This window comes from Pelodiscus sinensis, chromosome 16 (assembly GCF_052426305.1).
Source record: "Pelodiscus sinensis isolate ZL-2025 chromosome 16, ASM5242630v1, whole genome shotgun sequence".
Classification (NCBI taxonomy): domain Eukaryota; kingdom Metazoa; phylum Chordata; order Testudines; family Trionychidae; genus Pelodiscus; species Pelodiscus sinensis.
Genome location: NC_143067.1, coordinates 33,781,966 through 33,797,959, shown reverse-complemented (window position 1 = coordinate 33,797,959; position 15,994 = coordinate 33,781,966). Strand labels below are relative to the sequence as shown.

General features: G+C 37.7%; 1 protein-coding gene across 4 annotated transcripts in view; it reads right to left on the bottom strand.

Moving 5' to 3' along the window:
* Positions 1-15,994, bottom strand: part of TENM2 (teneurin transmembrane protein 2) — a 1,126,385-nt gene that overhangs the window by 514,658 nt on the left and 595,733 nt on the right. For 3 of the 4 annotated variants that reach the window (XM_075900179.2, XM_075900181.2, XM_089769544.1), the window contains one exon: positions 13,713-13,796. The exons of the other annotated variant lie outside the window; for it this stretch is intronic. In XM_075900179.2, coding sequence (XP_075756294.1) covers positions 13,713-13,796 — 84 coding nt within the window. The remainder of the gene's footprint in view (positions 1-13,712; positions 13,797-15,994) is intronic. 4 annotated transcript variants of the gene reach the window in all.

Below are 15,994 nucleotides of genomic sequence, written 5' to 3'. Positions count from 1 at the left end.
TCAACTCCTGCTATTTAAAGTCCTGCCCCTTCTGCCCGAAGTTCCACCCCTTCTGCCTGAGGCCCTGCCCCTTTCACTTAAGGCTCCGCTCCTTCCACCAGACGCCCTGTCCCTTCTGGAGCAGCCATGACTACTTCAAACATTTCTGACATGGCCGTCATTCAAAAATTATTGCCCACCCCTGCTCTAGGTGAACCAATGATCTGTTATGTTCCGAGTAACAAATGTTTGGAGTTTTTTGTACTCCAGATCTCAGAATTTTAACAGAATTTTAAATTGATGAGAGTGTAAGAGATGGGGCAGCAGCACGTGAGCGCTGATGGATTATATAGAAGAGAAGCACCAATTTCTAAGGCTTCCATTCCCTACATAGAACTGCCCAGCCATTATAACGGCCTTTGATGCAGAAACATGACTGTCTACCTTCATGGAAAGACATTGTCTAGCTCACCAGTTCCAATCTAGCTGATTAATGGTGACCAAAAGCTGTAACCATCTGACAACTCTATGGTTGCTTGTGTGAAATAAATTAAAATTTATCTGGTAATAAATGGAGTCGCTTGTCTACATTGCTAAGCCACCACCATATTAAGCAATAATCAGCACTCTTAGGGTGTGTCTAGACTACAGAGTTTTGTCGACAAAAGTGGACTTTTGTCGACAAAACTATACCTGCGTCCACACTACCACTGAGTTCTGTTGACATAACGTCGACAGAACTCAGCAGTTTTGTCGACGCTGGTAAACCTCATTTTATGAAGCATAACGCCTTCTGTCGACAGAGTTTCTGTCGACAGAAGGTGTTATTGCATGTAAACTGTCATTTGCGTCTACACTACCATGTCGACAAAGCAGCTTGCTTTGTTGACAGAACTCAATGTAGTCTAGACGCTCTTTGTCGACAGAAGTTTTGTCGACAGTATCTGTCAACAAAACTTCTGTCGACAGAAGCCCGTAGTCTAGACGTACCCTTATTGACTGTCTCAGCATAAGACCACAAAAATGAATGGGCATGGAGACTGAGTAATCAACCCATACATGGAAGTAGCCCTTCCAAAAAAACCTGTCCCACAATGTTGAAGCACACTGGCAGGAAAGAGCTTGGAAATTTGCTCTGCTGCCCATGGTGCAGCCGCGTAGTCATTTACGAAGGGGCTTCATTTTCGAGCATTGTCATTTTAGGAAATTTTAGAAACATTTTAAACTATAGTGCAGCTTTTTCAAAAGAGGGAAACAAAGAATCTCAAAGGAGAACTTAACAGGATAGAACTTTCTGTTAGGTTAGTGTAATCTGCCAAAAATACACCAAACTGGCACTTCGTCTAAAGAATGGAAACACTGTACTGTAGTTTGATTTTAAAATATCCATTAAAATAATTATTTTTAAAGTCCCTGTTTTCTCCCTGTGAATGCAAGAATCTACTAAGGAAGAAAAATGTTCTGCTCTAACAGAGGCTCAAACTCAAGCTCTACAATCAGATGCCTCCAGCAGGAACACACTAAAATCTGAAGCTAGAAATGATGTTATCATTTAATAAAGGAAATGCACACGAACTTGCAGAGATGTTTGTTGAAAGAAATATAGTGTCATTTATGGCAAGTAAATAGTTTTATTCATGCTGAACTCCTACTAGGAAAAATACTGAAAAATGTGCTCAAATTTACTGAAGACTGGATTCATACTGCATATACAACTTGCAACTTCTTCTGTGCTGTTTGCTGCAATATGTAATATTTACTAATTTACTGTATTGACTGCATTAAGCATATGCATTACATTTAGAATTTTCCAGGGTGAAGAAAACACACCAGCTCACAAGTATCATGCTCACCTTACTTCGTTTTAAGATGGGTCAGTATTTTAAAAATATATCTTTTCATCTCAGTTTGTCATGGAGGAAAGGAAAAGGTTTTTTTAAACCTGTGTCAGAGGTAATGCATATTTATTAAAATGAATATTCTGCCTGAATCTAGTTAATGTCCTCCACCCTTTAAAAAATCTGTAAATACTTTGTTGGAAGCTTCCATCACTCTTGCTGCAGTTTATATTACTAACAAGTTATTCCAGTAGAAAAATGAAATCACAGAACAATGGTAATGGCAGGAAAAGTTGAGTTACAGCACATCACAGGGAATGGGACCAATCCAAAGCCCATTTAAGCCCCAAATCCAATGTCAGACAACTACTCTCTGCTAAAAGTTCCACATAAGTACAAATCTCGTCACCCAAAACACAAAATAACAAACTTCCCAGTCAATCAAAGAATGCTCAAGATTGTTTTCTCTGGGAGAATTATTTTGCATGGGTCGGTCAGTTCAAAACTCTAAAGCTATGTCTACACTGGCGGCTTCTTGCGTAAGAAAATCTTGCGTAAGGGTTCTTGTGCAAGAACTCTTGCACAAGAAAACGTCCACACTGCCATGTGGGAGATGTGCTTTTGCACAAGAGCATCCATGGCAGTGTGGATACTCTCTTGCGCAAGAAAGCTATGATGGCCATTTTAGCCATAAGGCTTTCTTGCGCAAGAAATCCCTGCCGAGCATCCACACTGCCCTCTTGCGCAAAGGCTCCTGCGCAAGAGGGCTTAAGCTTGTTAAAAAAAGAGTGTAGCTCTTGCGCAAGAAGCCCTCTCTTACCACGCTGTACTGTAAATTTCCTTGCGCACGAGCAGGCAAGCAGTTTGGATGCTCTGCGGATTCTTGCGCAAGAATGGCCGTAATTGCGCAAGAAGCCGCGAGTGTAGACATAGCCTAAGTGTGAATAAGGCTCTTCACAGTTTGGCATCTAATTGTGTATAAAACCCTTCCATTGATGTTAAACGGCCATAATGAAAGTTGGAATGAATATCATTTGTATATACACAGTATAAGAAAACAGACTTTGTAGTCATACATTTTAGTTATTTTTTTATGCCAAAGATGTCAGCACCATAGGTTTACTACATACATCTGAACAAAAACATCTTTTTGCCATTAAGTACTATTCAGCATTGAGACAATCTGATTTCCTCTAGTCTGCTATAGAATCAGTGAAGCACACACTTAAAAGGACACATCAAAAACAAAAAGGCAGAATTAGCAAAAACCCTTTTAATGTTTCATTTTAAGGGATGTTACATTTTTCATTACTTTCCATATCCTTGATTTATAGAATAAAATAATCCTTTACCAGCAGTTATCTCTCCCCTTTGTGCACTGTATATGTCTGAGACAGCATAGTTTCCTGACATTGAGTTTTACCAACTTCGAACCATCACAACAGCAATGTCAATAATGTGTACCACAAAACTGACTAAAAAAATCAATACACATCAGTCCCATCTATCTTTCTTAGACTTAGCTGAATCTAACTGAAAAGCCCATTGTCCTTGTGCTTAAGGTGCCATTTCTTGGCTACACACAAACGGAAAGAAAAATTCTGCACCTCTGCTAGCAGAAACTTACCTCCCAGACTTTAGTATGCACTCATGATGGTTCTACTCTTAGCTTTCGTCTGTAATATAGGAGACTGTAATTTAAGTCATGCTGAAAAATAGGCTTTGAATGCAAATCAACTCAATAAACACTAAGTCAGAAACAAAAGTGAACATTTTTAGATGAAAAAAAAGTATTTCCATCAGGTATTAATGCATAATTCTCAAAAAAGCCTTCATATGCTGGCACTGGTTGCCTATAACCCAGACACATGAAGGGAAGTAAAGAAGCAAACATCTCCATTGCTAAGATCAAGAGCCCACAAGACACCCATAATTTTCAACAGAGGTATGCCCAAATGGCTGGAGTTCTACTAGATTAAATTTAATAAGGCAACACCTGAAGGCAATAGGCTCTGTCTGTTATTGAAAGGGTGGAGGATTTTCATTGTTAATATCCCAGTCCTGAGGCCCAACAAAGAGAACATTTTGTCATGAGAACCCCTCGCTGTTTGGTCAATGCTACCAAGCCATCTGGGAGGCAGTTCTGATCAGTCCTCAGATCCCATTTCAGCTCTCCAGTGCTGGCTTCAAGGGCCAGCATCCATTTCTGTTCCCCAGCAGGACCTGATGTTTTTCTTTTCACTTGCTGTCCCAGTACAAGCAAAATTTCAGAATCTAAATCCAGAGTCTAACTCTGAGTAGGGAGGAGAGGTCAGCAGAAGGCCGATAATAATCTTTTCAGTTATATTTTTAAAGGGGCATTTGTCAGAGAGAGGAAACACATACACAGTTCTTTCATTAGTGATTCACTCCAATATGCTTCTGGAAGCTCTCTATTGCCGGCTAGCATCAGCAAATGATGCTTCAGTAATCATTCAACTTTTCTATCTCCATTGGCCATGCTCACTGCAATTTCACTGCTGTGGAATCAGAGACAGAGTCCTTCCCTGCTCCATCATAATTTGAGTGCACAAGCTAAGCTTTCGTTATCAATAACGGGGAATGGAGCGCAAGCCGATGCAGTGCTGCTTGTCTGAGCCTGCAAGCCAACAGAAATAATAGCTGTGAAAGGAGCCAGCTGAATCTGTTCAGCTCAGGGAGGTATTAGCAATGAAATGTAACTATGACAATAGAATTGAAATTTTATCAACTGTTTTACTAACGATGATTTCAGAAGATCCATAGAGCTTGTCTGTTGTCCCTGAATGTAGCGGTGGATTTTCGTGTTAGGGAGCGGAGAACGTTATTAGCATGAAAGGTAGAGCAGGGTAAAAATTATTTATTTTTCATTTGCATTACTTCTGCAAAAAAATTCAATTCACCTCTATCCCTACTCAGAAGGTGGAAATAAAAAGGGCATCCTGAAAGCCTCAATTGTCTTGTTGCTGCCAAAAATCCAAACTGTCTCTGATTCTTCAGGCACCAAAATCCCCATCTGTCACCTACCCAACTGGCAAAATCTCCAGCCTTCCCCAACAACTTTTGTAATGCAGTTATTCATTAGCAATGCAAAATCTTACATGGAGGAACAGAAGAAAAATTTACTCCACAACTGACATTTTAAAAGAACTCACTGCCAAAAGGAATATTATAGTTATAAAGGAAGTACTGCACCAGTTATATTTATTTTCTTATTTGTTTTTCATATTTAAAATTTTTTTAAATGTAATTAATTGTGCTTCACAAGGCTTGCTGCAAAACTCAGGTCATGTCTGTTGCATAGCATATTGTTTATAATGTATATCCAACCATTTGTAAAAGCAAAAGAGCAATATTTCAGAAGAAACATATTCTTGAAAATCAGCAAAAAATCCATAAAGAAAAGTTCCTGGTACTTAAGATGATTTGACAAATTCAGTTTTTTTTATTTCCCACCCAAGGGATATAATCAAATCCCAGTAAGGGGAGATAATCACCCCACCAGAGCAAATATAAAGGCACACCTTACAAAAATCTTAGTTCCCTCTTTTCTATTCTCCTATTCAAGTTTCAGAAAGTACATAATGGATATGAATAAATAAGTGATCCTCTATTCTAATTTCATGCAGAGCAATTTGAGAAGTGTTCAAATTAACATAAAAATGATAATACACATAATACATGAGGCTCCCTTTCAGAGTGGTTTTGATAATTCATAAATTCAATGTTTATACAGGTTAGGCCAAGCCAAAAAGGTATCCAATGTAACTATTAAACTTATGCAAAGCAGTACATCATGCTTATTGCTAAAGAACACGGGACGAACTCAAATTTGATTTAATATCTAATATATACATTATACATAAACCTAAAATTGAGGTCCATCTTCTCACCAACTGTTGTTTAAAATGTGCTTTGGTCTGTGAAGATAGAAATCTGGTGAGCTTAGTCTGTCTGATCTACTGGGATTTTTTTTCTACCTAAGTAATTAAGACATGTTGATAGCATTCAGTGAAACCATTAATATATTCCATAAGCAGACTTCGTTTTTCTCCAACTTTAGTCAGTATTTTACATCATTATTAATCAAACTGGATAAAGCTATTAAAATCTCCAAACAAATCTCAAGGCATTGTGGTTTTATTTTTAAGAGACTGTGCCAGTTCCACCAGTATTATTCCAATCAATTAGGATCTCAACCCAGCATCTATTGAAGTCAATGCAAAGACATCATTTAATTTTAATAGGCTCTGGTTTAGGACCTATATCCCTATGTGCATTAGAAATACCACTGTAACTTCTCCAACTCCAAAAAGAACTATATTTGTCCACTTATCAGCACTTCGACATATAGTTTAGCTTATATTTCACCCAGTGACAATCCATTAAATTGAATGGAGAGATTCATTTCTACAAAGGTGCAAAAGGGAGGGTAAAGGGAAACAAGCCTTTTACGATTCTGTGGTAATAAGTGTGTCGTAACTTCTCTCACTAGCAGATATGAGATTTATAGATATATAAGAAAAATTTTACTACCTATCCATTGTTTTTTGTATTTTTTCTACAATACAGGAATGTCTTATGTAGGGCTCCTTTGATTTGGTTTTCTATTCGTATTGTTTAACATAAAATTGTTTACATTCCTGGATCAAAATTAGGGAAGAGAATAATTTTGGATAAATATAAAACAGCATTTTATACCAGCAACTAAGCTTGTGGGTGATGGCTTTCATTTTTTTAAATTTACATTAGTGTTTATGGCTTCCATGCATTTTTAATGGTTCAGGAAGTCAGTTGAGAGACCAAACTAATGTGAGTTCAGGTTATTTTCAGTCACAGGACAATAAAAATACCCAGAGAAAAAACACTTCTTAATTTTTATCTCCAAAGTCAAAAAGCTAATGAAAATCAAAACAGAAAAAAATCTGGATAACAAGTTATTTGGATTTATTAAAGTCTATCCAGCTACAAAGTACAGTAGACTTTCGATAATCCAGAACCTTTGGGACCTAGGTAGTGCCGGATTATCAGATGTGCTGGACTATCAGGAGGTCCTATAAACTGGTTATATATATACACTGTATACAATATATACTGTATATAAAGTGTTTTTAACCCTTTTTATTGTACATACTGTATACAGTATACTGTAATGTTTTAGTTTTTTTAACCCTTTTTTACCCTTTTTGCTTGGTTCAGCTGCTGCCGCTGCTACCTTGTGACTCATTTTTTTTGCCAAAGGTCACTCACTAGGCTCTTGCCATTTTGATGCCAGACTATCAGAAGTGCCATACAATTGGATGCCGGATTATCGGAGTTTTACTGTATTTGGGTATACCTGGGTTCCTGCAGAACACCACTGCCGACCCCTATTAGCAACTAACATTTTTTTTAAGGATGAGGTTTGGAGATACACTAAAGATGTCCATATTGATATTATTCCCTAGATGACTATGAAAAACTTATCAACCTTAATTCTCTGTGCTTCTAGAGTCTAAATTTAAGCATACAAAGCAGCATTACTGGATGCCTCCATTAACTTTATCTACATTGTGCACTGTTGGTTATATTGCAGCTATTACAACATAAAGTGCATTCAAAGGATGTAGGAAGGGGCACTCCCCATCAGCCAGACTCTCAGAAGGAACATGTGCTTCAGTAGGGACTGCAACACTTTTTCACAAATCACAGCGCTCACCCTTCTCTGAACTATGTCAGCAACACTTTATGTGACACATAATTTTGAAGTTACAATCTGCTGAATGTTCATATTCTGTTTTTGTGCATGTATCATTCCTGTATGTGAAGTTAGAAATACGAAGTGTGGATCTAGTTATAATTTTAATGCGCTAATAAAGGCCATTATACCCTGGAAACTTAATAGACTGATGTTCAAGATAACAATCTGTGAATCAGAGCTCCTATTGCATTAGCTGCTACTGTTCTAGCAATGGTGGGTGCACTCAGAGCACACTGGAAATGTTAAGAAGCAGAGTTAACCTCAGCTTTTCGTAAAGTAATCCTTTGCCATTTGAAACCTGATTTCTGGCCAGGACCACCATACCACTACACACAGGCAACCTGAGGATTTGGGGACGTTTCATTTAGATAGTGCTTTGAATACATCCCAAAGCAACTGACTAATTATATATGAAAAGCCAGAGTGTGTGGGTATAATTTATTGAGGGTGGAGAGGAAGTTTTTAGGACCCTTCCCCCTAGAGATTCTAAAGCAGAAGTAGACCCTAGACATGTATTTCTTCCACCTCTGATACACAGTTTACTAGGTGAGCTTCAGAAATAAAAGGGGTAGAAATTTACTCCAAGCTTTTCAAAGGGGAGATAAAATTTTCCCACAGGCTCAAAAGGCAAGTTCTCTTAATGAGGAGCTCATATGCACCCCTAGCTACTCACTGATGAAACTCATATGAAAAAAAGTTTTTAATAAATCTTTAAATTTCAAAATAATGGAAGTAAGAGATTAGACATCATGAATGTGGTTTGGTATTCATCATCATTAATGATGATTAATTCATTTGCTCTTTTGTGGATTTTACAATAACTTCACAGATATTCTACTATAATTTAGTCATTAATGTGTGTCCCATTATTTTAAAGCATTAAGACAATTTCAATAAGAAAACTCTTTGAATAAGGCTGTAATCTCTGTCCTTTTCTCTAGTCTGTGGCTTGCTGCCTTATTAGTAACTCTTACGTATGCCTTCCCTCCTCAGTAGGACATCCCAGAACTATAGTCTTGCTCTGTTCCTGCACCTTAACTCAAGAATTACAGAAGTAAAGGGTAATGCATTCTGCCTGATAGGGTTCCATGTTTTATTGTGTTTCTCAGAGAGTATGTTTATATATAGAATTCTTCACATGGTTTAGCTCACTATTTCCTTTATAACACAGAAAAACTGTTATTGTAACAGCAAAGACAGGCCACCTTTCTACACCCTAACAAATTCTATTGTTTATCATATGAATGACAGGCATAGAGGATCAACTCTGAGGATCAAAGGTAAGGTTGTATCATCAAATGTGGCACACAGACACGGAGAAAGGGAAGGGGAGGAGGACCCAATCAACTGTGAACATTTAATCTATTCCATGTTTGAATACGGCATGCTATATAATAAGAAGGAGATTTAACAGAGGGCCATTTTTAAAACTCTCTTTTGGTGCTTAGTATTATAGTCCTTTAAAGTCCTGAAAAACTGTTCTGTGAGCACTCGGTCTAAATGTATGTCCACATTTAATAACCCCAAATGAGCCTTCAGTGCATACCAGATGTGTCATTAACTATTTCTGAAAAAAAGTGAAATAAAATCACTCAGCATGAGAATACTGTGGAATAAGTCAACACTAACAGATGGTGTTTATTTTGTCACTGCTTGTGTTAAAAATTACCACCTATTCCATCAAATCAGTTTCTTTAAGGTGGAAGCTTTATGTAAAAAGTGCCACAGAAAATACTTTTTTTTAATCAGCTGTCACTGAGTTCCTTAAAATATGAGCACTTCTTTTCATGCTTTCCAGTTTTCTAGGACATGGTGCAATACACAGGAGATAGGTTTGTATAAATCTGACACGATACAGTATTTTGCCAGCAATTCTGTCTTGCAACGTGCAATCTGTTTTATTTCTCAAACAAAGTTTGCAAATTTGTTAGCTTGAATATGGTGTTTTCAAGATACAAATTCCATAACAAAGATTAAGTCTTCCCTTGAGATTTACACCACCTGATACTGCCATCAATTTGTTTGTTTCTAGAACCCAATCTGTAAGGACCTTTTTCCCCCCCGAATTTCCTTCATTCTCACAATTATTTTTTGTAAGCATATAGATTTTGCTGTGCAGTTTACATGCTCTAGTGGGTGATTTCTGGGCAAAACAGCATGTTGTGAGAAAAGTAATTGTTAAATCTGAAGCTGGCTACTATAGAAATCAATGCTAAATCCCCAGGACATAAATACATTTTGGCTTATCTACTTTATAAAAGTTTCCATTTTTTAAAAACCTGTGTGAGGTCAATGCAAGTGAAATATTTCAAATACATAGTAAATAGAGTAGATCATATTCATCCATAGTGTAATTCCTTTGGTTCAAAAGAAGAGAGACTTCAACAGAATCACAACAGGGACCAATACATAACTAAAATATAACCACATGCAAAATAAAACAACACAAATAGAATATATTAAAAACAAAAGGACTAAAATGCGAAAGCAACATAGCATCATTAGAAAGAACAGCCCTACTGAGGGAGTGGACAACCCTTCTAAAGAAAAAAGAAAATAAAAGAAGTGTCTTCATTAGATTCTTTAAAAATGGGAGGGAATGAAACAGATCATCTGCAGGCAGCAAGTGCCACACACTGGAGGCCAGGCACGTGGAGTCAGAACGTGCATACAGTCACCAGCACGATCCTCAAGAAGGAAGCCTCGGTGATCTAGTTTTAAAGCAACAGTCATCTGCTGTCTGAAAGGCAGACAGTGTGAAAGACTCAGGATGATCTTCATGGGCTCAGTTCATTCAGATTCTGAGCATGGACGTCGAGCACACTGACAACTTAGGGTGTTCAGAATCTTTTTAAATAAAGAGCAGTATGAACCTGGCTGTATAGTCCAGTGAGAAAACATGCTACTGCACTCCCATCTGCCAGGTAGAGACCTGAATGGTATCTTGCTATCTACATTTCCAAAGTGTACATCGCTACAGTAGGTAGGCTCAGCATTTAACTGCCCATTTTCTGACTAATCCTTGCTGACTGTTTTGGTGAGCAGTGATGACATCTTGCTCCTTGGCACCTACAGAATGTATCAGAGTAGCTCACATTCAGTCAGTATACTGCAAGCAATTCACAGCCTTGGCAAACACAGGTATGAACTGGTCACTCCTCAAACAAAAACCTGAGGTCTCTATTCACACGAATAGGGTCAGTGTGAGGCATATGCAGTCGCCCCAGGCTTTATTATTGGCCCGGCTTCAGGCTCTATGCTCATGTAGTGGAGATTTAGACAACTTATATTAAAACAATAATGATGAAAAGTTCAAATTATATTAAAAATACCTATCTACACACATTTGTTTTGTAGAAGTAAAATGTTCCTTATAACATATACAAATAAGGTTGAAATATGCATGTCCATTTTAAAGCAAGCGCCATAAAAAAGTCTGTAATGTGCACAAATTTTACTGCAATGTAAAATAAAGATATGCTCATGTGTCATGCATTGTAGGCTAACGGCTGTTTTGAGAATTCTGAGTATTAATGACATTTTACCATTTTTTTTAAGAACTGCATTTTTTTGCACCACCCGAGGTGTGTGTGTGTTTATTTATAGGCCCCATTTCTGCTCCATATATTTGAACGAGGTCTCGCAAATAATCACAGCAAACCTGCATACAAATCAAGGCTCCTATACCTCTAACACAACATGTGCACTGAGAAGATTATAGCACTATTTCGATGTATCCTTGGATGAAAACTTTAAACCAAGGATAGTGCCATCTGTCTGTTTTTGGTAGTATCAGATGAATGTTGAAGACCCCATGGCATTTAAAAAAAAAAAAAAAGACTAGAGAAATCTGGAGCTTGATCCTAATTCTTTCTCTGAATTATAAGCCTTATAGAGTAAGCTAGAACTGTAACCAATTACACCATTTGTATGTATAAGCTCACAGTCTCTTACAATAGTTACAGTACACAATATGCAATACATTATTCTACAAAGCTATGTCAAACCCTATGTGTAGAAATGATACCATATGCAGTATAGAATCTTTCTTTCCACTACTTTCTTTCTTTCTACTACTTTGCCATGTATTTATATTTTAGTAATTTTTCTCCGTTATATGAGAATCATAAATAAGAATTAAAACTGCTGAAAATACAGACTATATATTTAATATTAGCACTAAGCACTATTTCAAACGTGTGTATATCTATATCTACATCTATACCTACATATATTTCCAACTGTTTCCAGTACGACATGGGGTCATGCTTTTAGGGAAAGCTAAATAAAGTGGCAACAAAACGCAACAGAATTCAAAAAAAGAAAGGATAGGAAGAAGACAGTGTTCACAGATGAAGTGACCCAGAAAAGAAAGGCCTTGCAGAGCTCTTAAGGCAGGCATCAAGGAATTCTGGAGGACTAATAATATTGCTATTATTAGTGTTGCAATTCAGTGATATACTATTTCTGTCAAACTCATTACTAGTGTGACTCTATTGATTTCATTGATGGCTATATCACTAGCCAGATAGCTAGATACTATGGTGATGGGCAATTCAGAAATGCAGATATATATATAGCTATTAGTAGTTACACACTGGGCCTGATTCCTATATCATAGGCCTCTATCATGGGAATTCAATTCATGTGGCTAACAAATTCTCCCTCACTGAAAACTTGGGCTGATTCCTAAGGGCCTGACCTATGAAATGCTGTATCCAAAGTATCCCAAGATTTGTGGAGTATCCTCAACAGTCACTGACTACAAAGAAGGTAGAAGCCACTCAGTAATTTGTAGGAGTCAGTGATATTCAGCATTTGACTTGATCTGCCTCTAAGTAGGCAAAACAAAATAGTACCGTAACTTGGAGTTCTTGTTCAGACTATTATTATTTCTAGATCTGCCTGCATAGCACAACCTAATTATATATAAGGTTGTTTGTAAGACTCCATGGGTAATCAAATGAATGTTAAAGAAGAGATTACATCAGGAAAAAAAGAAAAACACTTGGGAACATGCTTAAATTCTTTGCCGAATAAGGACCGAACTGTACACGTGTCACAAAGATGATGATGGCTATAAGACAAGGAAAGCAGAGAAGTGTAATAGGAAGCATCTTTCATCTGAACAGCCAGTCAAACATAAAACAGAAATTGCAGCCTTGAGGACATAAGGCTTTATCAGAAATGGCTCCTGGGAAATTAGTAAGGGCACAATGGAACATATTGACTAAGATCTAAGGTTAATGCAACTGGACATACCCAATGAATGAAAACAATGCTTAGCATTTAAGAGATATCAGGGGGAAGAGGTTTATTGAATCTTTATTTAGATAGAAAAACCACACCAAGAAGCACATGGATCTAAAATCTTCATATGTTTAAACAACTATTAGAATTGTATGTTAATAAAAGAAGAATGCCACACTATTTTTCCACATGCTTCCCTTTTCCAAGTGGTTTTATCTTGCTCCAGGGATGGGAAGGAATATACAGTAATACTTTAACCACACTCTTCTGTCACTGAGGTAATTCTTTACAAAAATTCTGATTGTGTTATATGGGATAGCTAAGATAAAAAGCTTAGTGTTGAACTAAGAGCACTGTCTGGATTTGGTTTAGATCAAAATATTCAATCAAGGCAGAAAATGAACAGCGGTATCACAAAATCTCTCATTAAAAAGGAAGACTAAAAATCTCTGAAGCAGTATCTACTACATGCAAACATTCACTAATGAGCAAAAATATTTGCAGCCGCCTTTATAACTAAACTACTGGTATAGATATTTTGGTGCTTTTACTTAGATCTGTATGTAATCCTTGTGCCCATGGCTGGCCTATGCCAGCTCTCTGGTAGCTCAGGAGAACTGTAGTTCTTTCATCACCCACTCCTCTCTTAGCAGTCAAATAACAAATACCCCCATAAAAAAGTCAGTTAAAACCCCAGCACAAAAAACTGTAGTTAGCTAAATAAAAGCCAGGTTTATTTACTACACAATAGAAAACACAGAAAAATCTCACAAATAATATATTTCATAAGCACAATATAAACACACCCAGGCTAATTGCTGCAGAAATCAAACTTACTAGACTCTATATTTACAAGGAATATGGGTTAAGCAAGACAAAAACCTTACGTATTAGAGAGTTCTTTGTCTCAGCCAGCAGATGCCAGCCTGTCTGTCTCTCTTTCAATGTCTCAGAAAGGTGTGTATGAAAATCTAAATAAAATAAAATAAATAAAATTTAGAGACAACTCTTTGTTCTCCCTAATATTCCCCCATACACTCTTGATGTAATACACCCAGGCAAGATCACAGAATGACTTGCTTCTCAAACTATCAGCAAATATTAACTTTTATAGAATGCTATTATTAAGAAATTACAGGAGGGTTCCGAAATTTTATACTATGTGATCAACAACATGTAAGTAGACTTAGATAAGCATATCACTTATAACCTCTGATAAGAACCCATTTTTGCAAATGCCGAATACCCTCCACTTCCACTGTTATCAGTGGGCATAGGAGAGGTTAGCATCTCTCTAAACGAGGCCCTAAATGCTATTGAGACTTAAGAGAATACACATTAGAGCAAAGTCTTTCTCTGGTTACATGCATTCCGTTTCCCTCAAAAGTCAGTGAGATTCATATATATAATAAGCATTTAATATCCTGAGGAAAATCTAGTAACATAATGTAATTTGCATATTATAGCTATTTAAAACACAATTTCAGTTTTTTACTCGTGGTCCTTTTTCTAATGCATCTCCAGAGATACTCTTTCACTGTTTAGATATGATTTTTTTAACATGTTCACTGGAGATGCACAAATAGATTTAAATTCGGAATCAACATAATCGGACTCATTCTGCTGAATATGAAGAGACACAGTCCAGTGTATCAGAATAAAACATCTGACGTGGTTCAAATATCACAGTTTATCAATTTCTAGTAAAATATTTTTGCTGAATTGTCTGAGAAATTTCTAAAGTGTCTCAAAAAGTTTCCATGCTAAAATAATCGTTGTCAGAAAAAGAATCACCATTAGAAGGACGGGGGGAGGAGGGAGGAGAGGAAGAAAACAAAATGTTTAACTTTTGAATCATGGATCCATTAGAATTAAACTAATCAAAACCTTTCATTGGAACAAGTATAACCATTTCAAAAACACTTACAGTTCTAATTTTCCTGAGAAATATATAGATCCTTTAAGAATCAGAGGATTTTATAACTAAAACCACTAAAACCACTGCTGCTATTATTAAACTTAGATAGCTGGTTAATCAATAAAAGTAAAATGAAGTAAAACTCAATTTTGAAGAGGTTACTTAAGTGTTCGGAAGATGCCAGAAAGCCTGGTGATCATGCAGACTTTCCAAAAAACAGACCCTAAGTGTGCACAATTTGCATAGGTTTCACTGTGAGCTAAGGTTATTTGGTCTTCTCCCAGTAGACGCTCAGCATCTTGCAGATACTTGCTCTTACTAATTTATTACCATGGTTCATTAGTGTCTGTAACAGAGCGGGACTCACCACCATGGTGTCTCCTGCTGGACATGCTGGGAATTAGCTTTTCAGCTCTGGAGCACCTCCTTTTGGCTGGTGTGTTGCTCTCTGTTACCTTTTCTTCTTCCACCTCTGTGTTAGGACACACATCCCTCCCAGACCATGGTGTCCTCCCCTCTGGGTATTGCTCTGCTGCAGTGCTCCCACATTCTGGGGTCCTCTCTCTCTGGGAACCCCCAACCCCTATACCCACCTTGCCCACAGGGGCAAACTGAGGTCTGAAATGGCCACTCCTCATTGGCAAGGGGGTGTGGACCTACTGCTTTTGCCTACCCTATCTGCCTCTCTGCAGGCCTAGGAGCCTCAGGCCTTGCTTCAGGCCCTGCAGCCTGGGAGTTTGCCTGGCTAGAGCTTCCCCATCTTGTCCTTCCTTTCCCCAGCCCTACTCTAAGCCAGGAAGCCTCTAGGTCCCTCCTGTTCCACAGCTGGAGCAAGAGTGAGTCTGAGCCTCTCCTTCCCTCCAGGAGCCTATATTTTCACTGCCCTCAGCTAGGTCTTAACTGGATAATACCTGCCACAGCTGCTGGCTCCACAGCTCCACTAATCCAGCCCTTTCCTGGGCTGGGTTTTGACTCTGAAAGGGCCAGTGTGGGACAGATGTCCATCACAATGTCCCAATCCTGTACCCACTACTTTCAGGATCAGCACTGAAAACATGTCCATCTTGCTTCTCATTGTCTCTTTCTTTGCATGCAAAGAAAACAAAAAAGAAAACAAACAGTGATTAAGTTTGAGAACTGAACAAAACCATTTTACTGAAAAAAAGTACAGTATTATTTCATGTGTATTGAAGACATTAGAAGAGATGTGTTATACTTCTAGGAAGAGTAGGGGGAGATCTGTTTTACTCG